Here is a 15,541-nt window from a genome sequence, read left to right on the forward strand (position 1 = left end):
TCCCACCTTCCATCCCCAGTGCCGGGTTGCCGCTGTACATAAAACGTCAATGTTATAAAATAATTCTGGAAATCGCCATAAATATCTTCACACCTTTTCAAGTGGCGCCCTCATCCCCGGTGGTCGGAAACGGAAGTTGCATTTCAAGAGCTAAGAAAACACGAAACTCACCCCTCCCCTTCACCGTAACACCTTGCATGCTTATTTACAGACTGGGAGGTCATTATTTCTGGATTAACAACAAACCTTACATATGTTGTAAGTTATTCGCAACCAGACAAAGTTTTTTTATTTGAGATAATGATGTCTGGTCGTCGTCTTCCTCTTCTTCTTCTTCTTCTTCTTCTTCTTCTTCTTCTTCTTCTTCTTCTTTATTCAGAATAATGGTACATGGCAGGACAGATATTTTTTAAAAAAACCTGCATATATAACAACCAATTTGAATAATACTCACCTGCGATTCAGTTGCTCCATTTGCTGTATGGAGTTGGAACGCTGAAGGATCTGTTGGGCCGGGGGACCTGTGGGACGTTGCCACGTTGTCGTCCTGTTCACGTGGTCCACGTAGAATATCCTCCCGTGGCTGTCAATGCGTGCCTCCCAATCTAAAGTAAGAAGACGCATTGTAAAACACAAGGGAGCGGGTATTTTAGAGCAGTGCCTCCAAAAACCTCTGCTAGCCAGCATCCCTATTTTCTTTTTTTTGGCATTCTGTAAAAGGCAAAATCAGGGGACATGGGTGGCGCTGTGGGTTAAACCACAGAGCCTAGGACTTCCCGATCAGAAGGTGGGCGGTTCAAATCCCCGCAACGGGGTGAGCTCCCAATGCTCGGTCCCTGCTCCTGCCAACCTAGCAGTTCAAAAGCACATCAAAGTGCAAGTAGATAAATAGGTACCACTCCGGCGGGAAGGTAAACGGTGTTTCCGTGCACTGCTCCGGTTCGCCAGAAGCAGCTTAGTCACGCTGGCCACATGACCTGGAAGCTGTACGCTGGCTCCCTCGGCCAATAAAGTGAGATGAGCGCCGCAACCCCAGAGTCGGCCACGACTGGACCTAATGGTCAGGGGTCCCTTTACCTTTACCTAAACGGCAAAATCAGCCGCCTTTTCCTCATTACACCCAATGCACAGGTGCAGCAGAAATCTGCACACACAGCTTAAAGCTGAATCATGCTGAGACCTAGCAGGTAGACTCCTCTGTTCTTAGGAGCTTTCCGTTATTTCTTGGATTTATTCCTCATGGCAGGCTAGCAATCCTCTTGTGACTCACTTATGTGACTTGATGCACAGTTTGGGAGTTACTGATTTAGAGACTCTATGGAATGAGCTCCATACCCAATGAAAAAGGAGGTAGCTCAGTGTTAGAACAGACAAGTTTTGTGTGCTGAAGGTCTCAGGTTCCATCTCTGGCATCTCCCGTTGGAAGGATCTAGTAGCAAATGACGAAAAAGGCCTTTGCTTGAGACCCCAGAGAGTGGCAGCCATCAAAGTAGACAGTACTGAGCTAGATGAACAATAATCTAACCTGTTATAAAAGCAGCTTCCTATGCCCCTATGAAACAATTCGATTTCCACTGGGGAGGACATCACAACAGAAGCACCATCTCCAGGGACATGGAAGCAAATGGCTTCAAGCACATCCATATGCATTTTTGAGCCTGGTGAAACAAAATGTGGCATGTTTCACACACAACTTCTGGTTCTCTCAGAGACAAGGCTTTTTTGGAAATCTACAGCAGCGCTTTCCCATTTCATGGGGGCATATACCCTGAAATCCTGGGAATTAATAAAGAGAAGCTTCTCACTTGGTGGCAGGGCCTCATCCACTCTCTGATAGCGACTAACGTCCTGACGAACCGAGGGAAGAGTTCTAAGAGGCTGGTGCCCATTAGTTTGGGAACCTAAAAGACAAAGAAGCTGTTTCACTAACAATTTTCAACTGAAACACGAACGATGTCACACTTTATATTAGGGTTTCCCAAATTTGGGTCTCCAGCTGTTTCTGGACTACAATTACCACCACCCCTGACCACTGGGCCTGCTAGCTAGGGATGGTGGGGGATGTAGTCCAAAAAAACACAGCTGGAGACCCAAGTTTGGGAAACCCTGCTTTAGATGTTCCAAAGGAAATCCTAACTGAAAGAACAAGTTTGAAATGATCACCCAATGGTCTCCTTTTCTGAACAACATGCCAACATGTTTCTCTAAATTGTCACAGAATAGACTTAGCAGATTTATAGCAGGCGCTCTCTCTCTCTCTCTCTCTCTCTCTCTCTCTCTCTCTCTCTCACACACACACACACACACACACACACACAAACACACACACAATACATGCAAACTGCTTTTGAAGAGTTTGGATTTGATATCCCACTTTATCACTACCCGAAGGAGTCTCAAAGCCGCTAACATTCTCCTTTCCCTTCCTCCCCCACAACAAACACTCTGTGAGGTGAGTGGGGCTGAGAGACTTCAAAGAAGTGTGACTAGCCCAAAGTCACCCAGCAGCTGCATGTGGAGGAGCGGGGAAGTAAACCCGGTTCCCCAGATTACGAGTCTATCGCTCTTAACCACTACCCCACACTGGCTCTCATTGATCATTACTAAAACACACTGTGCTGTTATCCTCATCAGCACAGAATTTGAAAAACTGGAAGATCTGGGGTTTTATTCAATGGAGGCACAGCTTCACTGATACAGGGTTTCAGTTTCAGGAAAATCACCCACCCCCCTGCTGCTCTGTAGGACACTGTCCACACTGTGCACTAGGAATGTAAGAAGAGCCTACTGGATCAGGCCAATGGCCCATCTAGCCTAGCATCCTGTTCTCACAATGGCAGCCCAGATGCCTATGGGAAACCCTCACACAGAACCCGAGTTCCGCCCACCCTCTGGAAAGGTTTTGTGGGAGTGCAGAGGCTACTGGAGGGAAAGATGAATAGAGGAAGGTCCGTAGCATGAATTGCCTTCAACTCAAAGCCGTTGGCCAAAACCTGATGACCGTGCTCATCACTCCATGAGAGCTCTCACACAGGAACCTCTTGGTCTATGAATCCCAAACTTCCCGCTATTGTTGGACTACAACTCCCATCAGTCCCAGACACCAAGGCCAAGGGACGGGAATGATGGGAGCTGTAGTGCAACAACAGCTGGTGGCCGAAGTTTGAGAAAACAGTAATTTGACAGATAGGAAAAGTAAGATAAGTAGATGGGAGGCTAGAACAGCTAAACAATAACGCGTAACTTACACACCCGCACACTTCTGAGCATGTCTAGGTTTCTCAATGAAAGGGAGAAAACCCTGAAGGGCTGTGGGAGCCTTTGCACAAGTGGTTAATTATCTGCATGCATATTCTCAAAAAAAAAAAGAAAAAAAAAAGGTCTGCTGATGCTGCTGGATGCAACGTTTTATTATCCAAAACGTAATTCATGCGTTTGAGATAGCTAATGACTACTCTGCGCTGTAAATTGAGTCCATCACAGAATGAAATGAGGTGAGAGGGCAAATACAACATACAGATGGACTCTGCAAGGCACATAATCAAGCAGTCCGCTCTCACAATCGTTACCTCCCGTGGCTCCATCCACCTGGGCAGCATCTCCCTCGCAAGCAGCCTGCACCCCTGCAGCCCCTTCCTCCTGAAACTGCCCACGTGCAGCTGCGGCCTGCAGGCTCTGCCTCCTCTGCCAGATCTCCTCGGCCTCATCTCCATCCTGCAGCCCGCTGGCTTCAGGCAGCTGCCCCTCCTCTGGAGCGCTCGGTATGTTCACCGCGGGCAAAGAGGCCTGAGTGCACACAACTTCCTGGGTCTCTGGGGCGGCCTCGCTGCTGGCAGCATCCATGGCGCAAGCTCCCTCTTCCTCCTCCTGGGGAGAAAAGGCCGGCGTCTCAGGAAACCGGGCGCTTTCAAAGGAAGAGCACTGTGTGTCGACGGACGAGAGTCGGGGAGCCGTGCCTTCGTTGCACGAGCCGTCGGCCCCTTCCACATCACTTTCTCCCTCCGGCCTGGTGCTCGATTCGCTTACACTCTCCGTACGGGCTGCGTCGCTCGGCTCAGTTTCTGATGAAAACTGAGAAGGTTCTGATCCCTGGTCGACGGATTCAGCCTCCCTGATTTCTCTTCTGCCTGCAGGAGCAGACTCGAGAGCTCCTGTGTCCATCTCTGTGGCAGGCTGCTGCTCTGCCTCTTGGGGGATACAAATTTCATTGCCAGGTGGGTCAACTGGTCCGTCATCCTGAGGCTCTTGAGGATTTTCGGTTTCTTCTCCTGCCTGCTCTGCTTCAGGAAGCCCTTCAGAGGTCTCCTGCTGGCCATCAGAAGGTTGCAATGGCATTTCCTCTTCTGGAGCTCTCTCGCTTTCCTCGAGGCCCCCCTGGCTTTGGGCGGTCTGGCTCGGCGAACAGTTTAAGCAAGTCGCTTCAGCGTTCCTGGCAGCACCATTCAGCATGACTAACCCGCCGCCATCATCATCATCATCATCCAGCAATGACTGGAACCCCAAACCTTGGTGGTATTCATGCTCCTCTTCATCGGAGTCAATGTGAAGCATAGCATTAAGCCTAGTGTCGGTAGGGAAGCTGCTCCTCAATTTTGGGGACGGCCCAACAGTTCGCTCGTTGCAAACGGACGTCCCAGTCCTAGAGTGACTGCTTTGCTCTATTGCATCCAAGTAGTCGTTCAGGGAGTCCTGGCGGCCTCTGGGAGGAGATGACCTGGAAGCTGCAGAAGTCAGATCTTCCTGGTCCGTTTCCAGAGTTGTACTAGTCCTGAGAGAATGCCTTGTGATGGCATCTCCAGTTGATTCCTCAAGGATCGGGCCGTTTGAGCAAACTGGAGGCGGGTCATGATGCCCCGCAGGAACATCTTCATCGTCAGAAGGACTCCCTAAATCTCCGTTTACAGAGTTTACTCCTAGCAGCGTCCCCACAGCTTCCGGTGAAGAATCTACAATGAAAAACGCAAAGAATGACTAGTGATATAATGATAATTTATTATTTATACCCCGCCCATATGGCTGGGTTTCTCCAGCCACTCTGGGCGGCTTCCAACAGAATATTAAAAATATGACAGAAGATCAAACATTAAAAACTTCCATAAACAGGGCTGCCTTCAAATGTCTTCTAAAAGTCAGATAGTTGTTTATTTCCTTGACATCTGATGGGAGTGCATGCCACCGAGAAGGCCCTCTGCCTGGTTCCTTGTAACCACACTTCTCACAATGAGGGAACCGCCAGAAGGCCCTCGGAGCTGGATTTCAGTGTCTGGGTTGAACGATGGGGGTGGAGACGCTCCTTCAGGTATACTGGGCCGAGGCCGTTTAGGGCTTTAAAGGTCAGCACCAACACTTTGAATTGTGCTCAGAAACATACTGGGAGCCAACGTAGGTATTTCAGGATATAACCCAGAGGAGACTCACAGGAGTACATACCTGAGTAAAAACACTGAATTTTGGGGACAGGTATTTTTCTTGGTGGAGAAAGTGAGGGAAGTTCAGGTTTATGTTAGCAGCAGTTTATGCCAACTGGTTTGGATGAAGATGTTATATTTATTTAAGCCTCTCCCCACCTTTCACAATGGATATGGGGCCATAAATCTAATGACATGTACAAGCTAAGCTCCACCAGTTTAGAGTGTGGGGAGCAGAAATGAAAATATTGTGACAGCAAGTATGGAAGCCAGCTGTACCACAACTGCCATATCAGGGAGACCAGCTGCGCAAGAAGCATTCAATAGGTTGCCACCACAATCTTCTTGACCCCCTGGCTGCTGGCTGCGAAAGATCACTCGGCTATGAGCCAGTTATTTGCCCTGGTTGAGAGAACATCCAGGTAGTGCCTCCTCATCACTGAAAGAGCAAAGCAGTTTTATTTCTTTGTGAATCATCATGGGCACGCATGTGTAGGATGAAGCCAATTAGTTTCGACGGTAAAAAGACAATGTTGCTTGAGCTTTTAACCAATGTCCTTTCCAAAACCTCGTCAATTCTTTTTTTTAAAAAAAATCTAAGATTAAGAGACCAAAGGGGAAAGACAGAATGGTGCTTAAAGAAAAACAAAAGCAAACATTAAACATCTAGTTAACCTATGGAAGGCTATTGCTCACAAAGGCAGAAGTGACACTACGTGCAGAAACAGCACGTAGCGCCTTTGGTTGGTCAAAGGTGAAAGGCGAATAATGAAACCGCTATGCTCTGTATTTAAGGTCTTTGAACCCAGGCAGCTTTGACCGACAGGTTGCCTGGCACAGCCGATGAAGTTCAGTTGCATGCATGAAAGGCACTGTTAACACCTTTGGGGAGCAGGTAGATGGGCAGCTGCTGTGTGAGAATATCTCAAAGGCTATCTCAGGTTGTACATTCCAAAGCAGGGGGATTTATGGGGAACTAGAGACATACTCATGGGAAGGCAGATCCAAGTCACAGTGGGGCAGCTACGGAACCAGGTGGGGCAGATAGCTACACAGAGAGTATATACAGACTCACTGCAGCTTTCTTCCGCAGGATCATTTTAAAAAGTGGTGAGGTTGTGCAGGGGTGGGGTGGGGGGACGGCAACTAGTCTTATGAAATATACCGTCATGAAAATTCCTGCAATGCTGTCAGTTCTTTCAAAACCAGTTCTGGAGCATGTATGGTGCTCAGGAAAAGACACTTAACCGCTTTTCTGAATTGCATGCTCTTATACATGAACCTAGGCTTAGCACGTAACCACACACTGATATATAGCAATGTGGGTGTGAGCTTTTTACAAAACGGTAATATAAACACTGCCTGATTTTTTTAAAAAAAAATAGAAGAAGCAGGAAAGCCAGAAGCACATTCTGTACCACGTGCCTCTAAAACAGATCAAAGGTTTCATATCAGCTCGAGCTTTCAATTTTATTGCAACATAAACTGAACAGCCCGTGAATATAGCATTAGAGCCACATTCCCTAAATAAGGAGAAAGAAAACTTTAAAAACATTAATTTATAGATTTATACAGCACCACCGAAGTACTCTACAGAATAAATTTTATATAAAAGGGCCCTGCTCTAAAAAATTAGCAGTCTATGTTTATTTCCCCCCACCCCCAGCAAACCTGAGAATGTTAGATTTGGAAGTATTACTTAAAATGGGAGCTAAGAGGCGACACCGGTAGCTTTTCTTAACAAAAATCAAAGCTTGCTAGATACGTAGAGCTATCTAGGCATACTAGAGCGCAACAGCAATTGTTAAGGAAGTGAGGAAATGGTCAGACAAGGATTACTCTCAGAAATGAACAGTAAAATAAAGGAATGTAATAAAGCTAGGCACATAAGTTATATAAATGTAAATAAATAGGGTGCCTTATCAACATGGCCATAATCAGATACAAGAGATTATAAAATAGAAGGTGTAGCCCTGCATTTGTCTGTGTACAGCCTTGGTGGGCAATAATTTGGAAGCATCTGGTTAGGAGGGGTGTAAAGGCATAATTTTGCCGTTTAGTGGAAAGGGGTGGAGTGATTAACTAGATACAGACTGGGAGGGTGGGGAGAATTGAGATTCTTCAAGATGCATCAGTTTCAATTTCTATCCTTCTCTTCCCAACCTCTCTTTTGTTTCCCTGTGGATATTTGGTTTTGTGGATAGTGACATATCTTTTACATACGGCTGTGGTTACACTGAGTTATAGCGCACTATAAGTCAAAATACGGCTCCAGACTCTTGGAAAGACGTAAGCGGCCGAACATGAAACACCTTCCACCCAACAGCAAATGTGCAAGTTTCTGTTGCCAACTCTCACCTTCATGGATCGAAGATGTAATCTCTACCTTGAACTGAAGATAGCCGCTTACATGGTCAGCTGGAAGCCTTCTGCCAAGGTTGTAGCTGAGAATTTGGTCTCTGCAAAGGAGAAGAAATATATGAGGTCTCTCTTGTGCTTTGTGTAACTTTCAAAGAGCTTTCAACCACACCTGAACCAAAACAAAGAAACGAAAACCAGGGGGGACAGTTCCACAAATGTTCCTATTGAAAGTATCACCACCATTTTTTTGTTTATTTGTTTCTTCAGTGGTAGAGAAAAAGTCCAGAACTATTTTCAGGAGAGATGGGCCAGTCTTCCTTGTCTGACTCTGCTCCAGAAGAGGGCAATGAAACTATTGCAAACAACCTGATCCAGCTAAGGAGAACTGTGCAGTGGTACCTCAGGTTAAGTACTTAATTCGTTCCGGAGGTAAACTGTTCTTAACCTGAAGCACCGCTTTAGTTAATGGGGCCTCCTGCTGCCGCCGCGCCGCCGGAGCACAATTTCTGTTCTCATCCTGAAACAAAGTTCTTAACCCGAGGTACTATTTCTGGGTTAGCAGAGTCTGTAACCTGAAGCGTATGTAACCTGAAGCTTATGTAACCTGAGGTACCACTGTATATGGAAGCAGGCTACCAAATATTTATCAATAGATTTGTTAGCACTACAACCCCTTAAATCTTCTCCAGTTTGGTTCAAAATCTGAGCCAAAGAAGAATTCTTGGCTCCCCCCACTTGCTTCTGCTGCCCTCTTCTGTCTCCAAAAGCCATTTCTCACAATACCCACCCTCTAGCAGTGGCGTAGCATGGGGGGTGCAGGGGGGGCCAGCTGCACCGGGCACAACATCTGGGGTTAGGGCAAATCCACAGGTTAGGGGGCGCAAATCCATGTGTTGGGGGGCGCAAATCCACGGGTTAGGGGGCGCAAATTACTTGCCTTGCCCCGGGTGCTGACAACCCACGCTACACCACTGCCCTCTAGCATCCTTCATTGTTTCTTTGGCACAAGCCCTTGGGAGAACTTTATCTCTATTCTCTCTGTGTGCCTTCAGTGCCTTGTCCACCATAGCAAATGAGTGAAAGTAAGGGAGAAGTCAGTTTCGGCAGTGAGGGGGATAAAGTGGATGGCTTTCAGAAATGGCAGTCCCATGAACCAGGTCAGGAAAACTACCCAATACGTTCTGATTTAAGGGAGGAGAGAGAGACTGGGTAATTTCTGATTTCATCCAAGGTGAGCTCCTGGAAGCTGTCTCACATCTCTCCTCATCACTTGCAAATCAGGATCCACACTGTGAATTTGATACACATCCAGATGTGGATGTTGCAGTTCTGCAGGACGTTGCTCTCAGTGGGATGCACCTCTGGATGTCAAAAAAGGATGTGGCATCTAGATGTGCAACCCATTGTAAGCAATGCTGTGCAGAGAGACAACATCCACATGAAGACCTGCATTTCTATGCACACACCTTAGTTACAGTGTGGATGCTGTTTCTACATGCAAATTTCCATCACTGGACTAGAGATGTTTTGTGCTAAAATGGAGGTTTTACAACCTGGCAGTACACTATGGCAGGACAAGGAGTATCAGTCTTGTTACCTCATCAATAGACTGATTTAGAGTTTTGGTAGTATGAGGGCCACTAACTGGCTATGTGGAACTGTTTTATCACCACAGCAGCTATTTAATCCCTTGCTGATTGAGATCACATAGGCAACGGGAAAATAAAACTTTGTTTAAAGGGAAAATGCCAAAGAAAAAACAGTCGGGAGAAGAAGGAAGGTAGAGTGGACAAACACGTAAACAGTAAGACTAAGGGTGATCATTTCAGGCCACCCAAAAGCCATGATCTATCGCTGTTTTCTTTATGTTTTAAATTACGTTTTACATATATTAACTGGTGTATCTTATTGCATTTGATGTTGCAAGCTGCCTTTATGCGTTTTATGAAAATGTGTATCATAAATATTCAAACAAACGACTATTTTTTGTGTGCAAAAAAAATGTTCACCCCTGAAAATTTGGCACAATGCTAGTTTTACTTTCCTGTGTTCTTAACAACATACTGAAGTAGTCACAGCAAACACACACACACACACACACACACACACACGTACAGCTATGACTGACAGATAATGGAAATAATTATAAATGAATCTACTGTGTTTCCTTTAACTGTCAGATATTCTTCAAATTCAAAAAAAGTGCATAATTCAGCGTTACAAAATATTAAGTGGAAATATTCTGCCCCCTGGTGGCTTAAACAAATGTATTTATATTCTCTCTTCAGCTGGACACTACAATAAGAATAGTGAACTACTACAAGAGATGGGAAATGAGCATGTGAGCAATTAAGCAATATCTCAAAACTTGCCTAGAATAGTAATGATGATATTCTAGTACCCAGCAGTGTGCAAATTTATTTAAAACACCTCTATCAGACTAGCATATCAGAATTATTGAATTTCAGATTGGAATCAGATTACTATATCAAACAAAAAAGCAACATAGTACTCAAAATTATTTGAATACTTAAAAAAAAATGCCAGCACTTCTTAAGAAAATAACATTTTGTTCTTGAGACTATGACCCATGTTCATAGAACCTTGAATGTTTTAGAACACTAAAAAGCAACTAATTGGCCCAATGGGACTCTCCTATGGGGGGGGGGGCGCCAAGCTCAGCCAAAATAACCTGATCTAATCTTGTCAAATCTGCAATGTATTTTTTCTTACCTGCATCAACACCACCTTGGAAAAAGCTGACAACTGTTTTCAAACTGATTTTGTCTTTCTCCATTTATGCAACGTGTTATTTTGGTGGGGAAATCTGCGAAAAAGGAGGCCATTTGTTTACAAGCTGATTTTACCCTTGATAGTCATGCAAGAAGCATGACAACACTGTGCTGAACTAGAAACTTCACAGAATTGAGGACAGGCAGTTGTTTTTTTAAAAAAAATCTATACTATCAGCCAGATTGGGTGCCTTTTACAGTCAACTGAAAATGTTCCATGGACTTCAGAATGTTCTGAGTTCTACAGGAGGAGTGTTTAAAATAAAGTATTCCCAGTAGGAATATTCTACATCTAGCTGAAGCTAAGAACAAGAGACCTTTAGTTTCAACTGACCAGCAACTTCTCCTTCATAGGTCTCAATAAAAGCTACAGTTACACAAGTCATGGATAAAATTGATGGAGTAATGAATCTACTGGACACAGTCCATCAACTGCTTAAGACGCCCTGGGAGCACTGAATGTATTCCCAGATGCAACTGCCTCCATCGAGCATGCTGAAGCAGCAAACCCCCATGCTCACAAGCCATATGGGGACTGCACATTGATGAATATTGCGTTTTTGAAACACTAAAGCACGAAGTGTGTAGCCAGCATAGTGATGGCAACAAGAGGCAAAAAACCACTGTGCTAGATGTGCCTTTGTGAGATCCTTCCTCTGTTAGTGCTGCACTTACTAGGCAAGGTGTGGAAGCCCTCAGTGGACTTAAGAATTTCAAGTTGCATCACACATCTGAATGCTGTTAAGTATCATTTGTCAAAATACTTTGGGCATTTTATTTCATGTTCTATACTGCATGGGCTCTTATTAAACACTATGCCTTGTTTCCTCATAACTGCTCTTTTCCTATATGATTATTTATCTTAGGGTTGCCATATTTCAAAAAGTGAAAACCAGGACACAAAAGTGTCAGTTTGCATTTCTTAGCGCAGAGAGTATTGATCTGATGTGTAGCACAGTCATACCTCGGGTTAAAGACGCTTCGGGTTAAATCTTTTCAGGTTGCATCCCGCGGCGACCCAGAAGTAGTGGAAAGGGTTACTTCCGGGCTTCACCGCTCGCGCAGACGCTCAAAAGGACGTCATGCGCATGCGCAAAAGTGGCAAATCGCGACCCGCGCACACGCGCAGACACGGGATCCCGTTCGCAACCAGAGGTACCACTGTAGTAGTAGTAGTAGTAGTAATTTATTTATACCCTGCCCATCTGGCTGGGTTTCCCCAACCACTATGGGTGGCTTCCAACAGAGATTAAAAATACATTAAAACATCAATCATTAAAAACTTCCCTAAATAGGAAAGAGGTCTTTCCTATTCTACTTAATTGAAGAGGGTTCTGAAAGCTTCTCTGTGTGAAAGAAACAAGCAGAAGGTTCATGATGTTTGAGTACAGCTGGCTTAAACTGGTTCTCTTATCTCTTTCTGTCAAGGTCATGCTGGCTATAAAAATAGGGCCAGAAGGAGCCTGGGTTTCACTTTCTCTTTCTACAGTGGTACCTCGCAAGACGAATGCCTCGCAAGACGAAAAACTCGCAAGACGAAAGGGTCTTTGGTTTTTGAGTTGCTTCGCAAGACGAATTTCCCTATGGGCTTGCTTCGCAAGACGAAAACGTCTTGCAAGTTTGTTTCCTTTTTCTTAAAACCGTTAATACAGTTGCGACTTGACTTCGAGGAGCAACTCATAGCACGAGGTGTGGTAGCCTTTTTTGAGGTTTTTGAAGACTTTGGTGATTTTTGAAGCTTTTCCAAAAGTTTTCCGAGACCGTGCTTCGCAAGACGAAAAAACCGCAAGACGAAAAAACTCGCGGAACGAATTAATTTCGTCTTGCGAGGCACCACTGTATCTCTTTTCCTTCTGGTGTGGTGTTCTGTACATAGTATCATTAGTGTTAAGTCTTATTATAAGTTATTGTAAGTTAAAGTTAAGTCTGCTGCAACTGGACTTCTTATGGACAGTGCCAATCCTGAATGTGTTGGATTCTTGACCATTATGCTCATTTGCCTTCAGTAGCAGTAAAGCTCTGCTGGATGAAATACAATTGCCTCTGGTCTATTTTGGGGGGAATCCTGCAATGTGTTTAAGTTTTTACTCTGCTAACTATACGCTGGAGTTCTGCTCTGGATCAGTATTGAGCAGAATTCCATGTTGGGAATTTCTTGTGTGCAAAATCTCACTTCTGACATGGGCTACGTCCAGATTTTCCTGGACATTTCAGCAATTTTACACCCAGACGCTGTTTACGAGGACCAAATACTAGCTATGTCTGGGAAATCTGGGAAAGCAACTGCAGCATACACTCATCCCCAACCTGTTATTCAACATTTATAGCACATCATCACTGTAGGTTGAAAATTTGACATTAGGTAAGATATATTCTTGTGCAACTCTTCACTGCTGGCGATGTACGAAGCAAGTGAACCTTACACATTTAATAGAGTAGTCACTGGAGACTATAACATAAATGTGACAAAAAGTTCATTAACGTTTAGAGAGAGCATGGGATGCATTAAAATATTAGTGCTGTCCTAATCTTCAATGAAATTAGATGCATCTTTCTAATTAATAAGAAGATAGTCTGAAGTGTTTGAATGGTATGAAAAAATATATATAAATGTTCTGAATAAATTTGCACACCACTGTATGAACCTGTTCTCTCACAACTCAACATATTTTGACACACAAAAAGGATTCAAAGTAGTTATAAGCAAATGATAAATAGAAAGAGTGAGATAGCTTTTACAAGAGAAAAACTTTTACTGATAGAAAGTGCGAAAACTTTTGAATTCCTAGAATACTTTGAGGCAAGATTCAAATCAAACTGTAAGTTTACAAAAATGCTAGGCTTCCTAGTAATTGAAATTTAAATTATTTATATTTTGTTAGGGAAAGGCAAACTTCCTTTTCCTCTTGGCAGATTTAAAATGAACAATGAAAGTGTATTTGTTTACCCTATTGCATGCCTTTCCAATAGTCTCTGGACTGGTATAGTAAGCTTCCCAAGAAAACGCTTGATGATCGGCCGACTCTTCGCAAATTTATCTTTGATTTCAATTTCCAAGACGTCTGTTAGAAGTGCCACGAAAGAATATTTCTGGAAATAAGAAAACAAACATATATTTCAACATCAAATATAGCAACTCTTGATTTGCTCAGCAACACCTGAGTTCAGGGGTACAAAACAGCCCCCCAAAATATTTGGCAGGAAAACCACAGAATAAATCTTAGCCACACATGCAAGCAGCCTCATGAACTACCACTGTTAGGTCTTTTGTCACGAAGAAGAACATAGGGCACAAGGAAACAGCACGTAATGCAAAGGAATAAGAGAGTTTTGTTCTAAGAAAAGATAATCCAATTAGCCTACTTTTCACATGAACGGGAAGTCTGAATCTATATTCCTGGATAAAGCAGAATGCAATTGGGAAGGCTCCAGTGAGCTAGTGACAGAACAGATTTTTGTCCCCCAGACAATACTGGGGGGCAGACATGCACTTAGAATTAAGGAACAGTGTGTAGGAACTCTTGTCGGCAACAACCCAAAGAAAGAATTTCTACCACAGATACTGAGAGGTTCCCTGAAAGCCATCGATTACCTCTCTGTGCCAAACAGGATTTGTTGTGTTACTGATGATAGTAGACCGCCTTTCCTGGCCATGGTGAGCAAATGTAGGAAATGTGCTCTTTTTTCCAGGCTGAATGGACATCTTTAAGTAAGGATCAGGATTGAAGAACATTCCTTTCTTAAGTCCAACTGCCCTAATGTCTTTAAAACACAGAAAAGGGAAAACAGAAAACATGGCGCCAATTATTTTTCACCAAATGCCTTTACTTTGTTATCCAGCTTTTCACCAAGTGTTCTGACAGCGTAGGACAAATTGATAGATAGGCAGGCTTCAACATGGCTTCAATATTTATTGTTGGAAAAGTACACATACAAAACAAAACATCAATTCTACAGCATGCAGACATTATCTTGCATCAGTTATTCTATATTCAGTCAGAAGAGCACAATTTGGCTTTTGAGGGTGGCAAATAATATTTATAAAGGACAGAGACATTTAACATCACATATGACTTCCAAAAGAAGTATGTCAACTGTAATGGAGAAGCACACTAAAACATGAAAGTTCAGTTTCTTTCACATGTATCATTTGCTAACTTCAAATGGGTGGGTTATCTACAGTTCAAACACAACTGAAATTTTTAAATGTCAATTCCTTTATGGGAATGACTTTGTCTCATAGCTGTGCTGTCATGTTGTTTGTTCAGATGTTAGGCAGTTGGTAGAATAGATTGATATGTACATAGTAAGCCGTGTTATACCAAGTCAGATCATTGTCCATCTAACTCCATATTGTCTACACTGACTGCCTGTGGCTCTCCAGGGTTTCAGACAACGCTAACTGGAGATATCTGGGAATGAATCTGAGACTTGCTTTCATGCAAAACATGTGCTTTACCAGAGAGTTATGGCTCCGCCTCTTGTTCAGTGTGTTAATCTGCACAGTGTTGATGCGCTGGTTAAGACATGGATTTATTTGCATACTGCTAATGCTATTTATCTAGAAAAAGAGCTGCCAGAACGCACCATGAACGAGGGCCTCCCTCATTCTCTTATAATGACAATAGTGCCCACCTGAGAGGTGCCAGAATTGAGTTCCAGTGAAAAAAAGCCCTGGAGATTGCCAAATTAGTGGGTGGGATAATTACACCAACTTCCTGGCTAGAGGCAAAAGAATTCTATTTATGCAACTAGGCTTAACATAGCTGCCTCTCATGAAACACATAACCTTTGCTTATTTTATTCTACTTTCTTAAAAAATAATAATAATGGTGTGCTAATAATAGAGGAAACATTCATTCCCAGCGAAGAGACAAAAGGTGTTAGCAATGGAAATTCAGGGGAAGATCAAGACATTCTAGAAACCTGTGAAAAATATGCGACAGGGTAAATGTGCTAGTGTTTGATCTGGGGTTTTAT

The 15,541-nt window shown here is 43.7% G+C and overlaps 1 protein-coding gene across 5 annotated transcripts in view; it reads right to left on the reverse strand.

The window, feature by feature from the left end:
• HECW2 (HECT, C2 and WW domain containing E3 ubiquitin protein ligase 2) overlaps positions 1-15,541 on the reverse strand; it is a 188,776-nt gene that overhangs the window by 69,393 nt on the left and 103,842 nt on the right. For all 5 annotated transcript variants that reach the window (XM_028750866.2, XM_077917435.1, XM_077917437.1 and 2 more), the window contains 6 exons: positions 14,154-14,323; positions 13,509-13,651; positions 7,767-7,867; positions 3,570-4,946; positions 1,806-1,901; positions 455-605 (listed from right to left, as the gene is read on the reverse strand). In XM_028750866.2, coding sequence (XP_028606699.2) covers positions 455-605; positions 1,806-1,901; positions 3,570-4,946; positions 7,767-7,867; positions 13,509-13,651; positions 14,154-14,323 — 2,038 coding nt within the window. The remainder of the gene's footprint in view (positions 1-454; positions 606-1,805; positions 1,902-3,569; positions 4,947-7,766; positions 7,868-13,508; positions 13,652-14,153; positions 14,324-15,541) is intronic.

The sequence above is a fragment of the Podarcis muralis genome, chromosome 1 (genome assembly GCF_964188315.1).
Source record: "Podarcis muralis chromosome 1, rPodMur119.hap1.1, whole genome shotgun sequence".
In the NCBI taxonomy this organism is placed as follows: Eukaryota; Metazoa; Chordata; class Lepidosauria; order Squamata; family Lacertidae; genus Podarcis; species Podarcis muralis.